This window comes from Cynara cardunculus (assembly GCF_001531365.2).
Source record: "Cynara cardunculus var. scolymus isolate 2C chromosome LG 15, CcrdV1, whole genome shotgun sequence".
Classification (NCBI taxonomy): domain Eukaryota; kingdom Viridiplantae; phylum Streptophyta; class Magnoliopsida; order Asterales; family Asteraceae; genus Cynara; species Cynara cardunculus.
In genome coordinates, this window is record NC_037542.1 from 18,031,768 (window position 1) to 18,042,515 (window position 10,748).

The 10,748-nt window shown below is 35.8% G+C and overlaps 1 protein-coding gene, 7 non-coding genes and 1 pseudogene across 8 annotated transcripts in view; 8 read left to right on the forward strand and 1 right to left on the reverse strand.

Moving 5' to 3' along the window:
* LOC112528125 overlaps window positions 1–3,286 on the reverse strand; it is an 8,257-nt gene extending 4,971 nt beyond the window's left edge. Inside the window, exon 1 of the mRNA XM_025139058.1 lies at window positions 3,021–3,286. Coding sequence (XP_024994826.1) covers window positions 3,021–3,245 — 225 coding nt within the window. The 5' untranslated portion in view covers window positions 3,246–3,286. The remainder of the gene's footprint in view (window positions 1–3,020) is intronic.
* On the forward strand, window positions 999–1,114 carry LOC112528840. Its single transcript, XR_003070860.1, has one exon. It is a non-coding gene; the product is annotated as a U5 spliceosomal RNA (small nuclear RNA).
* On the forward strand, window positions 1,715–1,875 carry LOC112528822. The gene has a single exon (XR_003070846.1). It is a non-coding gene; the product is annotated as a U1 spliceosomal RNA (small nuclear RNA).
* Window positions 3,287–4,820: 1,534 nt separating the features above from the next.
* Window positions 4,821–4,938, forward strand: LOC112528837. Its single transcript, XR_003070857.1, has one exon. It is a non-coding gene; the product is annotated as a U5 spliceosomal RNA (small nuclear RNA).
* A 496-nt stretch (window positions 4,939–5,434) lies between these two features.
* Window positions 5,435–5,594, forward strand: LOC112528821. The gene has a single exon (XR_003070845.1). It is a non-coding gene; the product is annotated as a U1 spliceosomal RNA (small nuclear RNA).
* A 1,138-nt stretch (window positions 5,595–6,732) lies between these two features.
* On the forward strand, window positions 6,733–6,850 carry LOC112528835. Its single transcript, XR_003070855.1, has one exon. It is a non-coding gene; the product is annotated as a U5 spliceosomal RNA (small nuclear RNA).
* Window positions 6,851–7,463: 613 nt separating this feature from the next.
* Window positions 7,464–7,581, forward strand: LOC112528839. Its single transcript, XR_003070859.1, has one exon. It is a non-coding gene; the product is annotated as a U5 spliceosomal RNA (small nuclear RNA).
* Window positions 7,582–9,570: 1,989 nt separating this feature from the next.
* Window positions 9,571–9,729, forward strand: LOC112528820. Its single transcript, XR_003070844.1, has one exon. It is a non-coding gene; the product is annotated as a U1 spliceosomal RNA (small nuclear RNA).
* A 930-nt stretch (window positions 9,730–10,659) lies between these two features.
* Window positions 10,660–10,748, forward strand: LOC112528841 (annotated as a pseudogene).

Genomic DNA, 10,748 nt, shown 5'->3' on the forward strand with positions numbered 1-10,748 from the left:
TTTGTCTCTGCATGAACTGTGCTGTATGCATGCAGTGTACGATGAAAATGAGATATCAACATTGGTCAGGTCAACCCCTGCCTTCTTATCCYCAAGTGACAAGTGTCCCCATGCATTAAATGTTGAAGGCAGTATATAAAGGCAGTGTGCATCTCCCATGCACACACCTTGGTTTTTAAAAGATTACTCTGTGCACTCTCAAAGCAATCGGCTATTTCCTCCTACTCCCTTGCTCTCCTGTGTGTGAAGAGATTCTTAGTGTTCTTYATTTCCTTTCAAGAACTCTCTGTGTTGTTCTTGAAAGTTCTTCTCTTTGTAAGATTGTTTAGGTTAGGTTTTCCTTTCCTATCTTCCGCAACAATCTTTTGTATTTCTGTGTGTATTAATTCTTGATATAAATCAATAAGAATTAAAAAGTAGAAAAAATCTGTGTAATTGTATTCAACCCCCCTTCTACAATTCCTTTCTGTTTATTGCCTTACCCTTCGGGACTAACATTAACATATCACTATGTTGCAAGTGTATGTTACGATGGTTCCGTTTGACTCGAACATAATAATTTAAAGACGAGCCTATCAAAATGATTGATGTTATTAAGCTCAACTCATTAAGTTAAATGAGCTTTATTTTGTGTTCGAGTTCGACCTGTGCTTCAGAATTACGAAGCTCAAGCTTAATTAGCTCGTTAAATACTTAGATTCGTTAAACATGCCTGGGAATTACAGTGGATGGTACCAAGCAGTGGTGGGTTTTATAAGACAACTTGCGTATGCCAAATACGTTTTTTTCTATTTATCAGTTAACATGCCTAACCGTCATTGTATTTACGTTCTCGTGAATGTTTTTTATTTATTGTCAAAGATTTAAGAAGCATATATGGGACTTATAGCGCTGATTTATTGTGGAGTTGTAGCTTACCCACATCGCAATATGAATGCAACTGTGGATGTAGAAGCAGATGCATAAAGAAGGTGCTTAACAAGGTTTCAAGATCACGCAGCCATGCAATGAACACAAAGCGAACTATTCTTTCGCCTTTTACTAAAGAATACCATGTGTTCGTTCTATCAAGTGGCATACGCTTATTTTTGGAGAGGTCTTTCTTTTTGTGAATACCTCCTACAATTTACAGTTTTAGAAAACATTGCTTATTGTTTCATATCTAACTGAGCTCCTTTATCAATCTGTGCTGCTAAACCGATCCATGTACTATTAATCAAGTCCATGTTTGCTAGACTTTGAAGCCAACCTGAATGGTTACTCTTACTGCTCTTCTTAGGTAGATTGGAAAAAGATGTGAATGAAAGGTCCCACTAAATCAAATTGTCTTCAATAAAATTCAACATTGTCACTTACTTACCAGGTAAGATTTTAGTAAACAAAAATGGCATTGTATGCAACTATTTACCCGGTAAGCGCTATGGTAAGAGTCCTCACCCTCACTTACCGGGTAAAACTCTTGGTCCTTGTCTCGCTTTTATCGGGTAAGATTCTTGGTCCTTACCATATTCATCCGGTAAGGTAATGTGACTTGTTAAGCGTTTACCCATATAAGCGTTTGATAAATGGCCCCTAAGATAAGCTTTAGGCTTGTTTACTTTCTAGGTATCTTGTTAGGGTGTATTAGCTCTCCATTTCATCCCACATTGGTGTCAGAATGAGATATGAAGTCAGAGCAAAGGTTATTTAAGAAGGGTGTGGTCGAAATTTTTACATACTTACCTGGGCGAGATCAATAGGTGATCAAGAAGGTCTATGGTCTAGGTTGGTGACTTCCATTGCACTTTGGAAAGGTGCCCGCCTAAGGTCGACCCAAGTGGTCGAGCCTATGTCATAATTTGTGATAGTGGAGTCTTGTGTTCGCGGGGTCTCTTCCTAACTTCCAGCTTTCCAATCCTTCTTGTTGACATTAATTTTTCTTCATTTTATATCCAAAAATGCAATACTTATTTTTATTCTTTGGTCGTTGAATATGATCACACCCTGAGATGAACTAGAATGAGCTCCATTCTGTGTTCAAGTTCGGCTTGTGCTTCAGAATTACGAAGCTTGAGCTTAGTTAGCTCGTTAAATACTTAGATTCGTTAAACATGCCTGGGAATTACAGTGGATGGTATCAAAGCAGTGGTGGGTTTTATAGACCAATCACGTATGCAAAATTCGTTTTTTTTCTATTGATTAGTTAACATGCCTAACCGTCACTTTATTTACGTTCTCGTGATTGTTGTCTATTTTATTGTCAAAGATTTAAGACAATATGGAACTCATAATTCCCTAGTAAATTACATATATGGAAAGGTCAGTGGCATGAGATAATCACACTGGTTAGTTAGCAGCACAGTTAATCAAGTATGCATAAATTTCTTGTAGTTAAGTGCACCATAACTGAATCAAGTAGAAATGGATTTTTGTTTATGCTACAATTAAATATGTTAAGGCCTGCAACATACAAGTGGAGGACATGTAATAGATCTAGGCTATTGTTACCTAATGAGTTGTATGATTTGGTTAGCAGCACACATACATGAATCAAGTCATTATTCCATCATAAACAGTTGCTTAATCTCCATTGTGTATCTTGTGGGAATTATGAGAATTCCATCATAAACTTCATGAAGTTGCTAGGGGAGAAGAAGGAAGAGAAGACATAAATATAGTTGCTAATATGTCTTGACTCTAATGTAGAAGCTAAGACCTACACTACAGCTTTTTAGATGCAAAACTGGTAGAAGTAAATCTTGCTATTAGATAGAAAAGGAGTGGGAAAATCTCAAATAGGATGCAAAAAACAGTCAATTAAAGGTAATACCATCAGGTAGCAGTTAATCATGAATGGCTAAGGAGCAATGAAACCAAAATAATCACAGGAGATCGGATAACTTGCATCGTGGAACCAATGAAACCAAAATTATCACAACAGAGACATGGAACCTATGAGACCAAAAATAATCATAAAGATAAGAGAGATGAAAGTAAAAATAATCACAATAGACTGGATTTTGCAAGTCGAGAGATCTTACCTGTTGAATCGATGGTAGGTTCGAACCAGGGGTCATCGCTAGGTTTCCAACAGTGCGCCGGTGCGATTTCAGCAGATGATGAGTCGCTGGTTTCCAAGTGATGTTGCAGCGGTGGTATTCAACAATCGATCGAGAGGATAGAGTAGAGAAGAATGGGAGAATCGATAGGGAGGAGTGTAGAGACGAAGCGGAAGAGGCAAGGAGGCAAACGTGGGAAAATTGCATATCTGAATTTGGGAGCAATTCATCGTCAATTCATTCCCACCTTTTTCAAAATCGATTGGGTATTTTATATACGTTTTTTAAGGTTCCATTAAGAGGCAATCTTTAAATCATAAAAGTGAATTTTATTTGGCAAAAGAAAAAAAAAATTGCCTTCTGAATAGCTTTATATCATGGATCTCCTTTAACTATTAAGAGCCTTAATTTTAGTGTACACAATTATCAAACAATTATATTTCATTTTATGTTATATTATAAGAGTCTTTTTAATCATTATGCACCAAACTATTCAGCAATTGTCAAACAGCCCCAAAATGTCTTACTGAATGAGACAGTTACTTCTTAATGGTATCAATAAAGTGGTAAACAAACAGTCCCTAAGTGCTTACGGGAAAAATTCAACATTATCATTTACTTATCGAATAAAATTTTAGTCCAACAAAAAGGTATGTATACCACAAATTATCCGGTAAGCGTTAACCGTGATAAAAATCGCGGCCCTCATTTACTGGGTAAAACTCTCGTTTCTTGCATTCGCTTTTTACCAGATAAGATTCTTGATCTTTGTTATATTCATCCGGTAAGATAAATTATAAAAAATATAATAAAAAGTCTATTTTGGTCGTTTAACGTTATTTCATTCCAATTTCAAAATTACATTCTGCTAACCAACGACGATAGATTTTAAGATTTTAATAGATTCTATCACAATTCATGTCAACAAATTGGATGGTTAAACTTCATTATAATACTTCTAAAGATTTGATTCCTTCAAACAAACATTCTCTAAAACAAACGTCCCTTTATAAATAACTATTAAAATAAATGAATTACCTTCTAATAATTAATTATTACAAATCGAATGTTTTTGACGTTTTCTAAATTATTGTTACAAACAAATGCAGTGAAATACCAACTATCTCATGAGATTTCTAAATACAATGTTTATACGATTTCATTGAACTTCAAGTGATTTCAAGTCCAAATCCCGAAAACCAAACTGGGCCTAAGAGAATGTTTGGTTGAGACGGATGGGAAACGGGAATTAGAATGAAACGTTATCTCTACTTGTTTGTGTGTAAATTTGGCAACCTTTTCTCATCTTTGCGATATGAATTTAGATATTGCAACAACTTTGGTATGTTTTTCTTGTTTTCATATTACAATTTGTGAAAGTTGTTTGTTTGGTTAACTGTGAGTTTCTACATCAGCTACGCACCTACTAATTCTACAAGAATGGCCTGGTGTAGATGAGATTTTTCATTACATCCCCTAAATCTTAACCAGTACGTCACAACCCAAGTTGAAATTGTTCCTATTAGAAACAAAGATTTATCTATAATTTTAAAACTAGGAAAATGAAACTACCACTTATTTAATTGGTTTATGAGTGTGAAATGAAGTGCAGAAGATGAAAATGATCCTAAAAAACTAGAAATTTGAAGTATCTTTTTAAACTCTTCAATTAGCATTGATTTATTGTGGACCTGCATCGTTCCCACATCGGAGTGTTTGTGTAAATCTGGAGGCAGAAGCAGATCCATAAAGAAGGTCCTCAGCAAGGTTATAGAATCACGCAGCCATGCAATGAACACAAAGCGAACTATTCTTTCGCCTTTTACTAAAGAATACCGTGTATTCGTTGTATAAAGTGGCATACGCCTATTTTTGGAGAGGTTTTTCTTTTTGTGAATACCTTCTACAATTTATAGTCTTTAAGTTTTTTAAAAAACGTTTTTCGTTACGTAGTGTTTTTCATTCAGACTTGCAATGACCGACTAACCAAAACCCACCTAATAAAAAACTAGAACTTACTCTATTTTGATAGATCATTCAGACTTGCAATGATCGACTAACCAAAACCCACCTAATAAAAAACTAGAACTTACTCTATTTTGATAGATCAAACTAGCTAGGATCGCTTGTGTTGCCTGATTGGTTTGTGCTTGGCTCTAAAAATCAAAAGTATCAGAAGATCGCTCTGGGATTAGTCGACTCGCATTGCGGGTTGGATATCCAGGTTAATAAAAAAAATTGAGTCAAATAATTTAAGAAATGGTGAGAATTTCAGATCCACATATAAGTTAACCTTTAGGGTGTGTAAGCTCTCCATTTCATCCCACATTGGTGTCAGAATAAGGTATGAAGTTGGAGCAAAGGTTATTTAAGAAGGGTGTGGTCGAAGTTTTTACATACTTACCTGGACGGGATCAATGGGTGATCAAAAAGGCCTATGGTCTAGGTTGGTGACCTCCATTGCACTTTGGAGGGGTGCCCGTCTAAGGTCGGCCCAAGTGGTCGAGCCTACGTCGTAATTTGTGACAGCGTAGGCCTGCGTTCGCGCGGCCTCTACCTATTTTTCTAGTTTTCAATCTTTTCTTGTATACAATTATTTCCTTCATTTTATATCCCAAAATGTAATTTTTTTATTCTAATGTTGTTGAATATGATCACACACTCTGATGACTAGGGTAGTAATATGAATGTTATGAGTTGGGTTGTGCCGGGTGGGTCTGAGTGGGCAAACCAAAAATCCAAGCAGAATTTGGATTTGTTCCGGTTGAGGTTAGTCGGAATTTGGATTTGTCCCGGTTGAGGTTAGTCGGGTTTGGGTATAGTTATAATGCAAAAAGTATATATTCAATCCATTGAGAAAATTGATGAAATTGATAGTAGGTTTTGAAATTAGAAATGAATACAATTTGACTAAGATATAGGATTTTTAGAAGATAATTAGATATATATATATATATATATATATATATATATATATATATATATAAACGTATCTATATTTCAGGTTTTTTGGATGGATCGTATGGCCAAAAATCAAACTCAATCCAAACCCAAAAGTCAGGATTCGGATCTTCGAATTTCAGGGCATTCGGGTTCTAGACAAACATCTTATCTTGGGTCATGTTAGTGTTCGGATTTCGAATCATTCTGGTTTTGCACACCCCTGTATATATCAGACTTTAACTCAATTAATTTTTCCAAAACAATGTTGAAACTCGAATATTTTTTCATTGTTCGAGGTAGTAGCAACGAGTTTTTCTTTTATATTTTGATTCAACTTATTAAGATATCACCATGTTAAAAGTGTATGTTGGGATGGCTCAGTTTGACTTGATATAATAATTTAGAGACAGCCTATCAAATGATTGATGTTACTAAGCTCAACTCATTAGGTTAAACGAGCTTTATTCTATGTTTGAGTGGATGATATCAAGCAGTGGTGGGTTTTATAGACCAATCGTGTATGCAAAATTCGTTTTTTTTATATTGATTAGTTAACATGCCTAACCGTCATTTTATTTACGTTCTCGTGAATGCTGTCTTTTTTATCATCAAAGATTTAAGAAGGATATATGGGACTTATAACGCTGATTCATTATGGACTTGTAGCTTACCCACATCGCAATATGTATGCAACTGTGGAGGTAGAAGCAGATGCATAAAGAAGGTGCTTAACAAGGTTCTAAACTCACGCAGCCATGCAATGAACACAAAGCGAACTATTCTTTCGCCTTTTACTAAAGAATACCGTGTGTTCGTTGTATCAAGTGGCATACGCTTATTTTTGGAGARGTYTTTCTTTTTGTGAATACCTCCTACAATTTGTAGTTATTAAGATATTTTAAATAACGGTTTTCAACATACAAGTCTTTTTCGTTCATAGTTGTGATAACGAACTAACCAAAACTCGCCCGATATAAAGCTACATTTTTAGTCGATAATGAACTTACTTTATTTCGATAGATCAAACCAGCTATGATCGCTTGCTCTGTCCCTGGTTTCTTACTTTCTTCAATTTGCTGTGAAATCCCGCTTCACGTCCACATTTGCTAGACATCGTAGGCAAGTTGAACGGTTACTCTTACTCCTCTTCTAAGGTAGATTGGAAAAAGATGTGAATGGAAGATCTCAGTAAATCAAATTGAGTCCAATAACTTCACGTCCACATTTGCTAGACATCGTAGGCAAGCTGAACTCACTGTTGGCATGGAGGTCTCCTTCAGCTGATTAATCGTGAATGGAACTGACAAGGTTCTAATCAGGACAGTTGACTTTTTTACTGTCAAAGGTTTAAGAAGGATATATGGGACTCATAGCACTGATTTATTGTGAACTTGTAGCTTACCCACATCGCAATATGAATGCAACTGTGGAGGTAGAAGCAGATGCATAAAGAAGGTGCTTAACAAGGTTTCAAAATCACGCAGCCATGCAATGAACACAAAGCGAACTATTCTTTCGCCTTTTACTAAAGAATACTGTGTGTTCGTTGTATCAAGTGGCATACGCCGATTTTTGGAGAGGTCTTCCTTTTTGTGAATACCTCCTGCAATTTACAGTTTCAATTAATTATGGTTTTAGAAAACGTTTCTTATTGTTTCCTATCTAACTGAGCTCCTAATTTTATCTGTACTGCTAAACCGATCCATATACCACTAATCAAGTCTTCAGTCATTCGTTGCAACATTGGCAGGGTTTTATGTTTGGATTCGCAACGACTAACAAAAATATGCTCAGAAAAAAAGCACCTTTGTTCACCATGATTGTGAACTTTAGGGTCGTTTAGAAAATGCTTATCGACAAAAGTTATCACGTGGATTGTGGTAAGCGTCTTTCATTGACAAAAGTTATCACGGGTAACATTCTTACCCGGTAAGTAAATGATAATGTTGAATTTTTCCAATTAGCATTTGGTAAACAACCCCTTAGTCATGTTTTCAGACGAGCCTATCAAATGATTGGTGTTACAAAGCTCAATTCTTTAAGTTATACAAGTTCTATCTTATGTTCAACTCGAGCTCAGATAGCTCGTTAAACACTCGATTCCTTAACATGCCCAAGAATTACAGTGAACGGTATCATGAAGTGGTGGGATTTATAGACCAATCGAGTACGCAAATATTTTTTTCAATTGATTTTAAAAACACACCTAACCGTCATTTTATTTACGTTCTCGTGAACGTTTTTTTATCGGCGATAAAATTTTGAAGGATCTATGGGACTTGCAGCTTACCCATATTTCAATATGAAGGCAAATGCCAGTTAAAAACATATGCATAAAAAAGGCCCTCAACTTGGTTCCAGAATCACGGAGCCATGCAATAAACGCAAAGCAAACTATTCTTTCGCCTTTGCTAAAGAATATTGTCTGCTCGTCGAATAAAGTGGCATACGCCAGTTTTTTAAGAGGGGTTACTTTTTGTGAACGCTTCCTACAATTACGGTATTTTAATTTTGAAATACATTTCTTATGCATAATACTCCCTTTGTTTTAAAATAAATGTGTACAATGCTGATGATATACAGTTTTAGAAATGTGTAGTTATTATACTTTTTAAATAACTAATTGACACTTTTATTCTTGATAATAGAGAGAGAAACTTTCTCCATCGATAGAATGGAAAAGTAGAATTTGAAACTGGACAGTTATTTTAGGACAAACTAAAATTAAAATGTGGAAATTTAATTTCTGACGGAGGGAGTATGTCTTTTTAGTCTTGTATATTGTTGATTATTATGAAAATAGAGAAGTAAGATGTCCAAAATAAAGAAACAAAAGTTATAAGTTGTTTAAAAAAAGTTACACCCAACTCCAACAGATATTTTATTTTGGAGATTTCTACATTACCATTGCTATTAGAACATTCTATAAATCTCATTATCCCAATACACTAAAAAAGGTTGATTATATTCGTATTTCTCAGCAACTACCTATGGCTCTTGGTGGGCCTAGACAACGTCACGGGAATCCCTTCCCTAGTAAAGAGGTACTGACCATCGGTTTTCTCGTGTCCCGGTGAACGATAGCCTCGGATATAATTTTTTTCTTTTGATTTTGATGGCTTTATTTCCACTTTTCCGGTCATTCTAGATACAATTTTAAAGGTCTTTTGCCTGATAAAAGAATCCCCGACTTTTTGATCAATGGCTATCTCTGGTTGCTTCTTTGGCAGGTTTATTGATAGATTTTAATCATTTTTTCCCAGATGTGTTGATGTTCTCTATATGAGTGGTATGTGAATGGATAAGGGTATGAACCGGAAGATACTTTAAAGATTTTTTACATAGTTGTTGGAGCAAAATAATTTCTCTTGTTGTAAATTTAGAGACTTGTAACTTCTTCTTGTTTTACTATTTAGAGAACATTTTTACATATCTCTCGGAGCAAAATGATTTCCAAAATATATATCGAGTAACGGTTGGAGATGCTCTTAGAGGGTGTAGAAGATCCATTTCATCCCACATTGATGTCAAAATGAAACATGAAAGCACAACAACGGTTATTTAAGAAGGGTGTTGTCAAATTTTTTACTTACTTACCTGGACGGGATCAATGGGTGATCAAAAAGGCTCATGGTCTAGGTTGATGACCTCCATTGCACTTAGGAGGGGTGTCCGCCTAAGGTCGGCCCAAGTGGTCGAGCCTACGTCATAATTTGTCAGTGGGGGATTGTGTTCGCGCAGCCCCTTCCTAATTTAAGTCTCTAACAACTATCTCCTTTAATCCCATCTACTGTCCTTACATATAAGGTAGATTATAAAAATTCTCTCTTCCCTTCACTTCTTTCTCTTGATTTTTAATCCTGTAGCTGAGGACTGATGATGAAGATACTTTTGGATTTGTGTATTTGTTTTCTTCTGAACTTGGCTTATTATGACTCAGAAGTGGTGTTGAGGTTGTACTTTGACTTGTGGTAGTCGGTTTTGGTTCGCGTTGTTGCATTGCTTGCGCAGCAGCGTACTTTTTTAAGCCTTCGAAGACGGAGAATGCCGGTTGCGATTGACTGGTTGCAGATGGTGGTGGAGGTACTATTATGGGTATGCTCAACAACTTGTTCACGTTCGGTCTTTTAATAACTGAATCAATGGAAAATAAGATGTTAATTACACAAATGAGAGATGGGTGTGCATATAAATCCTCAAATTCCGTCTTTTATTGGTCTAAAACTACAAATAGAAAGAAACAACTAAAGGGTCTGTTTGCAGTAAGGGGAACTGTAAGAGCAGCAAAACCCTTTGAAACATTTTTCAATGTGCCAGCAGCGGGATTACCTTCCAAAACTTCTTACAGTTGCATGTTAAAAGGTTGAGCATTTCTACTTCAATTTAGAAGAACTCAACCTCAACCGGCAACATTTTAATAAACAAAAACTGGGAGCACATAAATGAAGACCTTCCTTAGCCTTCTATTTACATCAAAAATCATATGAACAAACTGGTATGGTGTTACAATATAGCTTTTGGTTATGATTGGAACTGACAAGGTTTAAGAAGGATATGTGGGACTCATAGCACTGATTTATTGTGGACTTGTAGCTTACCCACATCGCAATATTAAGGCAACTCTGGAGATAGAAGCAGATGCATAAAGAAGGTGCTTAACAAGGTTCAAAAATCACGCAGCCATGCAATGAACACAAAGCGAACTATTCTTTCGCCTTTTACTAAAGAATACCGTGTGTTCGTTGTATAAAGTGGCATACGCTTATT